At 49.2% G+C, this 13,604-nt stretch overlaps 1 protein-coding gene across 1 annotated transcript in view; it reads right to left on the bottom strand.

The window, feature by feature from the left end:
- Positions 1-3,520: 3,520 nt before the first annotated feature.
- The window catches only part of DOCK3 (dedicator of cytokinesis 3), a 492,344-nt gene continuing 482,260 nt past the window's right edge, over positions 3,521-13,604 (bottom strand). Inside the window, exons 47-51 of the mRNA XM_023512988.1 lie at positions 10,866-10,984; positions 9,399-9,486; positions 5,549-5,662; positions 4,909-4,991; positions 3,521-4,030 (exon numbers count right to left, since the gene is read on the bottom strand). Coding sequence (XP_023368756.1) covers positions 3,521-4,030; positions 4,909-4,991; positions 5,549-5,662; positions 9,399-9,486; positions 10,866-10,984 — 914 coding nt within the window. The remainder of the gene's footprint in view (positions 4,031-4,908; positions 4,992-5,548; positions 5,663-9,398; positions 9,487-10,865; positions 10,985-13,604) is intronic.

The raw sequence follows: 13,604 nt of genomic DNA, 5'->3' as shown, positions 1-13,604 counted from the left end.
CTTTGGTCCGAGTGGCCGCGATAATTGAGGTTGTGTACCACAGGCTGAAGAAGGGTTTGGCTGTTGCCCCTCATCTACTGCGTTGTCCTGCGTGCTCTCTGCCCTGGGTCCCACCCCCGCCCCGAAAACCCTGAAGATCATCTCGCTTAGGCCCCCCCCACTCGTGGCACAGGTCTGGAGTTTTGGGGTCAGTGGAGACCCAACAGGATAGGTAGGGAGGGCGGGCTGCTCCAGGCAGGGTTCAGCAGATGTTTCTTTACTTTTATCCAACAACCACGTAGTCGTTCCCTTTGGGAAACATCTTCTGGGGCTCAGGAGCTCACCTGCTTGCCTTTTGGCTGACCAGAACCCGCCTTTAATGGGTTGACAGGAGACCTGCTGGGTGGACAGACTCCCCGGCCTCAAGACCTGCCAGAGGACGGAATCAAGGCCGACCAGGCCGGGCTGCCATCCTAGATCTCTGAGGAAGCGCCCCAACCAGGGCTACAGCAGCTTTGAGATTGCTTTAGAGTGGGGAGATAGGGGAGCTCGGGAGGTTTGTCCCCCACTCGTGGAAGAGCTCCCCACTTCCTCACCAGCTCTGGAAGCGTGGCCGAGGTGGCGGGTCCGCTCATTCCTTTCTACCGGAGCCCCAAGCGTCCTTGGCTGCCGAAGGGCGTGGGTCAGCAAATAGGCACTGGAGGACGTTTCCTTTTGGTGTACCCCCCTTTTAAGTGCAAAGCTTGGCTGCCTGCCCTCACCGGGAAGGACTGGCTCTGCTCAGTACTGAAAGGACATGTCTATGGGGCTAAGAGGGCTTGGAGCCCGGCGACAGGCCTTGGAGAGGGGCGCATCTGCTGCTCTCATTCAGTGAATTCAGTGGGTCAGTATCAGGTATTCATCTTTAATTCACATCACAGCAGTCAAGGAGGGGGGAAAAGGTCAGGGGGCAGATATTTACATCTAAAATTCACATTACTTCTTGGATTTCGAACATGCTACCACAATATATACAGTAAAATACCTGTTGGGACATTGGTACAAATTTTTTTTTTTTAACTTTGCTTTTCTGGTACAGGTAAGATCATTTTTAAATCACTTTTTCTTTAAACATGAATACACAAAAGAAATGGTTAGAAGTTTTTTGTTTTAAATAAGCACAGAATGCCAGAAGTTAAAAACACATTTATAGGGCTGAATACCAGTGGGACATCACACTCTATACATTTCTTTTTGCTCAAATTCCTGTATAAATACACAGCATTCAAACAGATATTTACAAGTAAGCTTGAAAGAATGAAAATCAGTATTTTACAATCTTTTCAAAGGATTCTCATCTCTGCTTTCCCATTTCCCCTCAGACTGACTCTCTAACAAAAGGGATTCAGAATGTGTTCTTTTCGTCCAATTAGGGAAAATGGAGAGGGAAAACACAAACTGTTTCTCCTTGCATAAAGCAAGGCCACATGTACCCCCGCACCTCTCCTCTCCCCATCTTCTGTGCCATCAAGTGGAGAAGGTAGCTGTTCTCCTGTGATGACTGCCTTGACCAGGGATTGAGGTTCAGAAGTGCTTCAGAATTTAAAGGTGCCCTCTAAGAATCAAATCTGAAGCTAGCCCCCAACCCTAGCATCTGTAAAGACCAGGTCCAAAGACTAAAGCTTGCAAGTGTGTTTAGGCTCAGAAGCAGGGCTGCCCTTCAAGGTGGGGGCTTTTGTGATTTACCCATATCCTCTGCTCCACTTTGCCTGGAGTGATCCTGATGGTATCAGAAAAGACCCACACTAATGATAAACCCTAAAGGTAATTCAGCCCTCTATCTTTCCTAATAGGTTACTTGCTGGCACTTCTTTTAAACAAATTATTTGTTTACAAGGGAAAAAACACCCTGACCATGACCTTTTCTGTTTGGAAAGAGGGGCTATGAAGAAGGGATGAAGGGCTTGGGCCCAGGGCCTGACCATGGAGGTCAGAAGAGGAAGTGGGGTGCAACATGCCTGCTTAACAAGGAGAAGGCAGCCTTGTGACCATCAAAGTCATGATTATGACTGATGTGAACTCAAGCAAATAAAAGAAAATTTTGTAGACAGTTTTTTTTTTTAAGTAACTTAGAAGCACCCTGGTAAAATACTACTATGCCCCCTACCCTGCCCCCCAAATAATAGAGGAAAATTAGTGCCCTGACCTGAAAGAGTTTCCTGTAAAGACAATACTGCGCTCTGCCCAACAGACTGGGGAGGCTGGAGAAACTCCCTCCTGCCCACCCCAAACCCTGAGTGGTGGTCCCCATGGGGCTGGGGCGGGGGTGCACTGTACTTGGCCAGTTGAGAGATAACAATTCTACCTGCACCTCATGGCTGTTTCCAAAAGGAGAAGCTCCCTCCTACCCTTTATACATAGGAGCCTGCTGAACCTGACCACATGTCCTCAGGGCCTGGAAGCCTGGTGGGGCAGCCAACCTCATGGTTCAGAGGTAGTGCTGAAAATCCCTGAATAGGGAGCTGATGATAGGCCTGTATGCTTTTGAAAGCATAGAGCAGTGATTCTCAACCTGTGGGTCGCAACCCCAGGAACTGTATTAAAGGGCTGCGGCATTAGGAAGGTTGAGAACCACTGGTGTAGAGGATTTCCAGCCCCTGCCACACCTTAGCCTCATTATAAAACCAGGTTCTCTACCACACGGAAGGGGCTCAGCTCCCCATAGGAGGAAAGTGACTAGGGTAACTCCTCTGGCTCTATACCTCTACTCAAGCCCCAGAGGGTAGGAGATAACCCTTGCATATCCATTTCCCATGGAGGTTCCTGTGAGGCAAGAGATGTACCAAGAGTAGAGGGAAATAAATGGTCAGATACCGGAATGACAGAGAAAATTCCAAAGTGGAGTAGGAGATAGCTGGCTCATAGAAGCCTGGAAGTGTGCCCTGGGCATGCACTTAGGCCTGTCACACACCTCACCCAGCAGGTTGGCCTGACCAACCCCTCAGGTGCACACTCCTGGATGGAAGAGTGGGCAGGCATTTGTGCAAAACATCTTGTAGCCCCTTTGTCCATCTGTGACATGTAGTCCATGTGGTCCTTGCAATCCCTGAATGCAACCATGAACTTTTCTGTTCATACAGCAAAGGAAGAGGTCCCTAGTGCAATATCCATTCTGTGCATCTCTTTCCTGGAGGGAGGACCTGGGCTTCTGTTCCTGGGCCCTGCAATGTTGCAAAGTCATTCTGTCTGTGCAATATCTCCATATAGCTCCACATGGTCTGGAACTGCAGGAGGAAGAAAGCATCTACTGCGTAAAGGAAAAAAAGGAAAACCCATAAAAATGGGAAAGTAAAAAATGAAATAAAAGAGAAGCCACAACCTTCATGCTGCTGCAGCCTCTATACATGGCAACACATGAGTTCACGGCAGTAGAACAGAGACATAGGGTGGTTCTCTCCTGAGTGCCAAGCCTCTCTAGCTCCCTGGGAGGACTTGCTTTTCAGACCTGGAGTGGCTGGGCAAGCTGCTTGCTGAGGGTGGCATCCAGCTGCCTCCCTGCCCTTCACTGTTCCCCTCGGCTGTGCTCCCAGGCCATGCGAGCCTGTTCCTCCTTGGTGCTCCCAGGAGGCAGTGAGGGCTTACGGTGTAGGCCCCGAGGCCTCTCCATCTCTTCCCGAAGAAGCACCCCCTCATCATGCTCCAGGGCTGGCAGGCGGGGATGGTAGGGCTTGGGTGGCAGCGCAGGCGGGTCCATGGGGTCCTGAGGGATGACACATCCCGGGGCTGAGTGGCTTCTGCATGGCTGGGTCTTGATGGAATCCAGGACAGCAGATTCAGAGAGGCTGTAGTGTACAGGGAGGTAGGGTGGCTCAAGATCTTCGTCAGCATTCCAGGTCTGGCTTGGCATGGAGTCCATGGTGTCAGTGCGAGGTGGGGCCTCTGAAGAGTGCCCAAAGTTACTTTCACTCAAGGAAGACACACCGCTGCTGGCACTGCCGGACAGTGTAGAGTTACTGCCATCCAGGCCTGACTGGGGGCTTGTGGGGGAGGCTGGGATAGGGTGGAGAGGTGACTGCGAAGGAAAGGTTGGGCATGTTAGAATCCCTCTCTCTAGGCAGGCTCACTGGCCTGCCACCAACAGAAGACCAAGGACCTGCTTATGAATGAACTTTAAAATAACCCTCATCAAAAGCATGTTTCTTGTTTCTTCAGCAACAAGCTTCCAGTTCCTCCCCACAAACCTCAAGCAAGCCAGTAGAATTCCAGAATCATCTGCATTTCTGTGGCCAAAAATGGCCTTGTCTTGGCTGCTGGGCATTGGTACCCCCTAGGGCCAGGTCCCAGGCTGCTGTGGCTCTGGGATACTGACAAAGGGCTGAGTTATTAGGCTAGATGGGGTGGGGGTTGGGGGCAGGAAAAAACCCTCAGCTGAGGTGGGCCAAGGCTCAGAGTTATTCTGCTGCAAAAATCTGTGGTAGACTCAGTCTTTCCAATTTGCAGAAAAATTAACAGGCAGGATTTAAGTTTTACTTTCATTAGTTTTTCATAATGCTCTGGTGTCTGACACTTCTTGCTTTTACTGAATTCTAGTTTAAAATGTTCTACAGTCCACCACAGGAACATTTATTTAGCTATTGAGCTATGGTGTATCGATCCCCTGTGGTGTTGGCAGAGAGCTGTGGTTTTTCAGCACTCACTCCCTACATACCCTTGGCATAGTGTCTTGCTTTTTCTAGGATCCTCTCACCTCCCTGCCTCCATGTCATTTGCTGCAAGATACTTTAGTCACCTGCAACTCAAGTGTGGCTCTGGCCAACCTCAGCTTCTACCAAGCTGGGGAAAGAGAAGTAGTGAAGGGCTGAGGTTCCTCTTGTGGACCCCTAGGTGATTATAGAGCAGATGAGATGACTCATCTCACAGCCTGGCAGGGCTGCCTCCTCAGTACATTACCTTGCGTAGGGTCCGGGCAGGGAGGGCTGGGGGAGTATCACCCAAAGGGTGGTGGAAGGCGTCAAAGTGTAATGAGTAATGACCTGCAAAAGAAACAGAACCAGAGCCTTAGTGGAGGGCCCTGCTCAGGCTGCATATGAGCACCATTTTGCCACACCAATGGGGCAGGCATGGGAAGAGCTCCCTAGGTACCCCTCAGCATTGAGGGCTATAGAAAAACTTCTCCTTTGTTGGCCTTCTCCAACATAAGGAGAAGTCTGCTGGGTTAAAAGAAACCTATTCCACATAGAAGTCAGGAAAGTTGAGTGCATCAGAGACGGTGGAACAAGAGGCTCCAGGCAGTGGCAGTTCCGGACCACTGCTAGGCGATGACAGGCTGGTGACCAGTGTGCCTTGTACAATCAATTCTGTTGTCTTCAGCCTCCATGCTTGGAATGATCTTCCTGAACTAATCTGTTGTACTCAGAAACCTCACTGACCCCAAAGCCCAGCAGGATCCTTCCTGTCATGGGATGTTTGTCCTTGGCTGAGTTATCCCAGAGAATAGCCTATCTTCTTAGCCTGGATGGTTGTTACCCTGATCCTTGAGCAAAGTCTGAGACCAAGGACTATTTTGGGGACCCGCTAGAGATCTTCTTACCATGCAGCAGGCTTCGGGGAGGCACTGGGGGGATCAGGATGTGGGCAGGCAGGAGGGACTGGGCCTCTTGGGCTCCGCTATCCAGGCTCCAGCTGCTGGGGGCTGCTGGCACCACTGAGGGTGGAAACAGATGGCATGAAGGGAGATTACTGCTTGAGCCACCCTCTGGGAGAAGCCCATTCTGCAGCCTTTGTATTCTTCAGGTGTGCACTATGTATCTAGTACACGCGAGTGGAATGCCAGCCCCTGGAACTAAAAACACTAGCCAAGCAAGGCACTGTGGCCTACAGGGGTGAGTCGCCAGGGATGGAAACTACTTAAGAGGATGGCAACAGAGTGAGCTGATGTCTTAGATTATTCAGGATGAGACAGCTGAGGAAAGTGCAGCAAAGAGTAAACATCTGCAGCCTCTGGAATTTGCCAGGAGGAGAAGAAAAACAGGAGAATAGAATAGGCTGATGAGACCAAGAAAACACAGAGAGAGTGTGCCATAGAGCTCCTTAGGCAAAGAGTCAGGACTCTCCTACTGCCCAGGCTCAGTGGGAAAAGTAGGGAATGATAAGTTCCAGAGCTGGGTGCATGGCCAGGGAGTAAGCAGGAACTCCACAAGAATTGGCTCCACAAAGAGCTTTTGGTAATGTTCACTTTGCCCCTTCTTCCTCCTATGCCTACTGGCTGAATTTGGGATACTCAGGAGGCTATTCTAGGCAGGGACAGGCATTCAGTGCACTTTCTGGAAGAAAGTATAAAGCTCAAGAATTGCAGCCTAGGTCTAGCTAGACCCACTGCTTCCCAAGAGGAGGGAGAGACACGGCAGTGGAGCCCATGGATACTTTTGGCCATCTAGGGAAGCCCAGTTCCTGAGACCCATATTCCATGAATGTAGGGTAGAGTGGGCTCAGAACAGAGTATGCCCTTCTATGCTAAGGAAGAAGTCCAGTGCTAGAATACTGGACCCTCAGACACAGAAGGGGTAAGAGATTAGAGGAGAGGAGATACGGCTAGACGTTGTGGTCAAAGGGAGTCACAGCAAGAGACATGTGAATCCTGTTGGCCTCCTACATAGAGAAGAAGTAACCGTGAGAAGAAATATACCCTTTCTCTGATGGAGCCAGACAAGTCCACTCTCTCTTTTGGGCTATTAGCACCAGGGATGCACCTAGCTCACAATCCAGGTGCCTAGCCACTGGCTTTGTTCTAAGGCAGCGGCTTAGTTCAAAGTCACTGGCTTTGTTCTAAGCTATTGAACCTGAGATAGCTGGGGTTTGGTTTCTTCCAGGTCAATGTACTAAGTAGGGGATTTTGGGAGCCTTATGGGACCTGGAGGCTCTAGAGGGGGGAGAAGCTGGAGTCTGGCCTTCAAGGAGGATGTGACTAAGAGAGCCTGAGCCCCACAGTAGTCAAGGGATAAGGTGGTGACATCCATCTTCTCATTGCTCAGAAACTGCTGTGGGTGTACAGAAAAACACAAGGCTGCACTATGTAAACAATCTCAGTTCTTAGGAGGATTATTCAGATTCACAGCTTGCTGATGATGGCTTGGTGGCAAGAAGGAGGGACACAGCAGCAGCTGGGCCTTGTGTAGGCACTTAACTGTTGCCTGAGTGAGGAAAGGATTCTGAATCTGATGAGCATAGGTGTATTCCACCAGATGGCCTCTTCAGAGAGCCAGAGACACCCCAATAACAGGCTCATCCTTACCCATACTCTTCCAAAAGTCCAGTATGAGCTTCTTGGTCCTCAGTGCTGAGGCCCTCTGTCCCCCAAAGAAAACTGCCTTCTCTATAATAAGCCACTAAATATCAGGGAATAAGGAGGTTGAAAATGGGTCTTGGCAGCTTCATCAAAGTGCTTGCAAGAGCCCAGGATCTAAGATGCACTGCTAACCCCTGAACGAATTGTGGGGCTGCAAATGTTTATCCACCAGGGCCCAGAGGAACTGTAGGGAAGAAAGGCTAGGGGATAAGAACATTATAGCTAGTGTGGCTATAATGGTTTACAAAAGGGTGCCTGCCTGAGTGACTCCATATGAACCAGAAGCCATCAAGCTCATATTGTAGGCTGATGTCTGTGAGCAATAAGGCCAGGGGAACTTTGCCATGCAGCATAAGTGCACTGGGGCTACTGTGAAGGCTAAGATGGAATGATTTATCCTAGGAGAAGAGAAGCAATCCCCACTGTCACCTTTCTTAGTGTTAACTGTCCAGCACTGGTCTGAGGGCCTCAGTGCATAGTCCATGGCCCTGAGGGCCAGCTTGCCTGGTCTGATAGTCAAGACCTGGAGAACAGATACCTGCAAGTGAGAGATAGAGTCCTCATGGGACTCTGGACCCTGACTAACAAGAGAATGATGGTAAGTATGTACAGTTCCTGCCCTGGAGATAGAGACTTACGGAGTTATTACTCTGGTCTATCTGTTGCCACTAGGCAAGTGTCTAATTTGTTGTCCACTAAGTGCTAGCCTTGAGGTATGAACATACTTGCCCTGGGATCAGCCTATGTTCTGAGATAACCCTCCCTCCTTCCCTTAACTGGGGTAGGCATGTCCAGATCCTTGCTGCAGCCTGGCCTGAGGCCTGAAGCTCTTCTGTGTCTGGTTGGCTTAAGGTTCTGGTCTGGCCTCCAGCATCCATTTCAGCTCTGAGCCTGAGTAGGCTCCTGGCTAGTTCTGAGATTATGCTGCATCTCAGGTGAAAAGTATTCTAGCCTTCCAGACCAAAAGTGCATTCTGTCTTGGGTTATGGCTTCAGAAGTCCAGGAAGCTATGTTTTCAAGATGTGCACCCTGGAGACTAGGAAGGCATCTTCAGCCAGAATTTCTAGGCCCTTTATAGCTGAACATCCAGTGCCAATGCCCTCCAGGCACTGAGGTTGTGGACCCAGTGTTTGCTCTCATTAAAGAGGATACTGAAGTATGTCTTTCATGATACAGGAGGAACAATAACAGTGGAGATGGAAGACAGTGGTTGATGAGCAGGCACAATGACAGCATGCTGACAGCTTTAGGGATGGAGCATGCTGTGTTGATAGGATGTGAGAGTCCCCTATATCCCAACAGATGGAATACAGGGGAGGAGAACCTATGGAGAGAGGGGCTGAAATGGGGCTAAGTTCTGGGTATATTGCTTCATGTTAAAATAAACTCAGATTTCCTTCTCTGGGGCTTTTGGCCAGGGTCATATAGGTCTGAGTCTGGTTATTCAAGTTTGGAGGAGTAAAATGCCACTATCTAAATATCCCCAGTACTAAGGAGGACCCATTCAGTCCTGGTATGTTTAATAGCCTTGCAATGTAGAAGACGCACAGCAGCTGCTAAAGTGGCTACAGGTAGACTGGACTCCTTTGAGAGCCCCCAGGACTTTACTTAGAGAACCCTGTCTCTGGGAAGCTGGCATGTTCTTCCCATTCCTTTGGGGCTTGTTTGGCCACAGGCCATATCTTGAACTCAAAGGTGAGATTCCTGAGGGCCCAAGTTGAGAGAGACCAAAGGGGCCACAGGGCCTGGTAAATTCTGGGGTTGGTTGGGAAAAGCCTAGGAAAGTTGGCACAGTTCACACATAGTAGCCTGGCTTCCCATAAATCTGATCTCAGAGCAGATGGCAGCTGGGGCTTCTCTGAATGTGGGCCCTGGGGGTGGAGCGGGATAACAATTAAAGGATCTAAACCTTAGCATCAGGTCAGATGTGGATTAAAGAATGCACACAGAAATTGATCAGAACTCTTGGTAGATAGACAGATCTGCCTTGAAGAATATGGCTCAGCCTGGGCCAGCTGCCACTCAGGGACAAGAGTCAGACACTCAGGATGGGAACAGACGTGGGGGAAGGCCACCTGGAGAGGGGGAGCAATACCTTTTTCAGCCACAGATAGATTGGGATCACTGCAGGGTTTGCAGGCTCCAACCACTTGCTGGAACAGGGCTCTCTGGAAATTTGGTGTCTGAGGGAAGGAGAAAAAAATCACAGAGGGTGAAAACAACAAGTGACATATTGGGGGGGGGGTAGCATTTGGGCCATAGGAGCCAGGACTTCTAAGATCAGACAGGGGAAATCAAACCAGCACTATGGCTCACACTTCATTTAAGGCAACATCCTCCAGTAGGGATGGGCTGGGACCCAGGCTATCTTATACAGGGTGCGAGAAACAGGGCATAAGTACCTGGAAGCACCTAACTGTCTATAACCTTTGTCTGGCTAGGGAAATCCATTAGCAGAAGGGATTTAGAGACCCTGCCCAGTTTTAGCCTCCTGGAGAGGTCTTGCACAGGCCCATGTTAGCAGAGAGGGTAGGGAAAAGGGCAGCACGTGTAGCACCTAAGCCAAGTCACAGATAGGACCTGCTGGTTTTGGTTGTGTTTTTTTAAAAGATAGAGTTTCTTTCTGAGTCCCAGATAGAGTGCAGTTGCATCAGCTTAGCTCACAGCAACCTTAAACTCTTGGGCTCAAGTGATTCACTTGCCTCAGCCTCCTGAGTAGCTGGGACTACAGGCACCTGCCACAATGTCTGTTTTTAGAGACAGGGTCTTGGTCTTGCTCAGGCTGGTCTTGAACTCCTGAGCTCCTACCATCTTGGTCTCCCAGAGTGCTAGGATGACAGGTGTGAAACATCGTGCCTGTCCAGGACCTGATGTTTTGATGAATGGTTGCCAAGCAGATCTGTTTTCTCTGTCTGGCAGTGCTAATTAGGCACAGGGAGATACCACTGAGAATTTCTGGCTCTTTTGAGGCTAGATAAGTCACTTGGAGGTGACTTTTATGGACTGTGATAGAAAGGCAGTGGGCATAATGCACAAGGAAGGAAGTTGATCTCTGAAATTCTTGGTCAAGGCCCCCAGGCAGAGTATTTGGAGAGTTCTGTGTAAATAGTGTGGACAGAAGCCCCAGTAGGAAGTGAGGACCTTCAGGTGGATTCATGAGTAAGAGAGGCAAAGCTTGCTCCAGTGAGGATGCCCCACATATATGGAGGAAAGACATCCTCCAGACCTATCTCTACCCCTGCTTTCTCGAGACAGGCTGCAAAGAACTAATTTCTTTTTCCAGATTGTTCAGGAATGAGCAGTCCAGGAGTGTGGCCAAAAGGACAGACAGCCATAGAAGTAAGGTTCTATGAAGTAGGTTCCAACCCTACTGCCATTCTACCTACACTTGTCCTTTGAATTGCTGGCCCTCAGATTCACTTCCCTTCTCACCCAGGAGCACAGCAGTCTTCTGAGAGATGGTTCAGTAGAATGGGGAAGGTATATAGGACAATGCAGAAGGCCCAGTGAATGCAATGGGGGAGGCATAGGTCAAGAAACTTGCGGCAGAGGACAGTACTACCTGTCCATTCTCCAGGATGGCTGCTGGATACATGGCACTGCTTGGGCGGTCCCGGTGTGTGGGCAGCAGCAACATCATTTCCCGGGCATGGCGGTACTTATCTGGCAGAGAGGGAGAGCCTGTAACCAAGTGAGAACAATCAAGTACAGATGACAAGCCACAGATGGAGGGCCCAGCAGTTAAGCAGCCTTAGGCCTTGGGAACCAGGTTAGGTTTCCCTTCTAGTGGGGTAAGGATGAGCTCAGTAAGCACAGGGGGAATGAAGCAGAGCCTAGCAGGTGGATGGGCTATAGCTGGTTTTCCTGCTGAGGTTGTTGGCAGCTATAGGATGGGGTGATGCAGACCTGTTGACAGAGCCCCTTACTGTGCTCAGAGGTAGAGGGTGAGGAGAACTGAGAACTAGAACGGGGGGGCTAGAAAGCCTCTGCACCAAGCACTCTCAGGGGATAGGTGTGACCTAGAGGCTAGGCTCTTATAGGGGGCCCAAGGCAGCTTGCAATGGAGCCATCACACAGAGACAGAGACACTTAGATAACAATAGTGAACAGTTCTTACTTGACATGTTGTGTCTCTATATACTTACCTTCTGACACTGCTGGCCCTGTTCTCAGCTGACCCCTTACGACCTTTTGCCAGAGGCTTCTCTCAGATTCTAGGCTCCCAGCATGTGGCCTCTGCCTTCCTACCTGTCCTAAAGCCTGTCTGGCTATGAGCCAGGGCCCTGTACACAAGTGGCTCACAGGGTTTCTCTCTGTGAGCTTACCCTTCACTAAAGTCAGGGGTTACCGAGCTAATCTGGAATTTCTGGGGCCTTAACTCCACTCTTTAGTTGCCTTGGTTCATGTTCTCCTATAAGCCCTCTGCAGAGACTTCCCCAGCCATCTTAGGGGCTGTTCTGGAGGCCAGATCATGCCAAGCATGGTGTGACCCAGTCTCCATAGATTCATGCCATAGATATAGGTCCAGGAATGTGTCAACCCATGGAACTTAAGAAGTTCTTCCACAGAAGCAGTAAGAATAATCTGATGGCTTTTCTGGGGAATAGTTAGTTTGGAAGGCCCTCCAAATGTGCACTGCTCATTGTGCCAAATACCAGCATATCCATGAGAAATCACCAGGAGCACAGGACCCCTCATTTGGACCTCAATGCCTCTGGCTGGCTCATGTGGTTGAAACCCTTCTCTAGCGTACCCTGAGTGAAACTAGATGATTAAGACCTGCCCATGGGCTGCAAATGAAGGGTGAATCTGCAGCACTTAGGGGCTCTATGTTCCTAAAACTCAGAGTCTCTGGGGCTTTCCTTTGAGTGTGCAGTGACAACTCTGTTAGAACACAGGGAAAAAATGGTCTTCTTCAGTAAGCTTGTTCTGGAGTCATCAAGAAATTCCTCTTGTATTCATTTTAGTACAAGAAGATGAAGCTAAAAGGGCGGCGCCTGTGGCTCAGTGGGTAGGGCGCAGACCTCATATACTGAGGATGACAGGTTCAAACCTGGCCCTGGCCAAACTGCAACAAAAAATAGCTGGGCATTGTGGCAGGCACCTGTAGTCCCAGCTACTCGGGAGGCTGAGGCAAGGGAATTGCCTAAGCCCAGGAGTTGGAGGTTGCTGTGAGCTGTGTGATGCCATGGCTCTGTACCATGGGTGATAAAGTGAAACTCTGTCTCTACCAAAAAATAAAAAAAGGGATGAAGCTCAAGTACTTTGGAGTCAGCATAATATAACTTTTCCCACAGTTGGGCTGAATGATCTTGTTTGCAAAACCCTAGGGCTGGCTTTAAGACCTAATCTTTAAAAGTATCCTTCACTGATAAGGCAAGGATTAAAGTGTGAGTTTTTGAAAAACTGGGTCTGAATTGCTATTGCCTTGACCTCCCAGAATGCTAGGATTATAGGTGAGCCACCATGCCTGGCCTCATGAAAACATTTAAACACCACAAGGGATTCTGTGTTCATGGGACTTCTGAACTACATGAGTTATAGTCTGGTAAACCTAAGGGAGAGTGAGACTAAGGTATCCAGACGTCCTGCTTTTGGCGGGACAGTCCTGATTTTTAACAGTTTGTACCACATCCCGCAGTGTTTTAAATAAAAGTCCCGATTTTTGGAAAGAATACATGACAAGCTAGGGAATGGTGGGACAATGGGAAGGGAATATATGGTTTTCAGCTGCTGAAAGGTTAATGTAACTCCATTTGGGAATGAAGAGGTTACTGTAACTTCATTTGGAAATAAAAAGGCTAATGTAAGCTCCCTACTCCCCTCCTGGGCAAGGTCTCCAAGGTGGAATTGGTATCAGAAGGAGACTGGCTCCCTCCCTCATTTCTAGGCAAGGACAATTAGGTCAGAAGGAGCCAAACTGTCTGGAACAAACAAGTAGCCCCCCCAGGGTCCCTAACCATAAACAGCTCAGCCAATAGCAGCCCCGTCCAACAAAACACATGATGAAATTCCTCTATGTGATTTAAAAACCTCAGCTCACTTCACTAGGGTGTCGCCCTTCCTCCAGCCATGCTGAAGGGAAGAGTGGCCCAGGTACATGCTTGCAAAATAAAGCACTTTTTGTCTTTACATGTGTGTGGTGGTCTCTCAGTGGCAATTCTGGTCCCAACACTGCCTTGTGGCTATTTTGCCAGGATATGAGTTTTATATTATTTTTGTTCATTTTATAATGTTAAACTTTAATAATAACAAATAATTGTTGAGAACTGATTATCGAGAACTGCTTATCAAAGTTCAC

This window comes from Otolemur garnettii, unplaced genomic scaffold (genome assembly GCF_000181295.1).
Source record: "Otolemur garnettii isolate 467f Iridium unplaced genomic scaffold, OtoGar3 scaffold00032, whole genome shotgun sequence".
Classification (NCBI taxonomy): domain Eukaryota; kingdom Metazoa; phylum Chordata; class Mammalia; order Primates; family Galagidae; genus Otolemur; species Otolemur garnettii.
The sequence above is the reverse complement of the archived record's forward strand: the minus strand, read 5'-3'. Positions and strand labels throughout refer to the sequence as shown.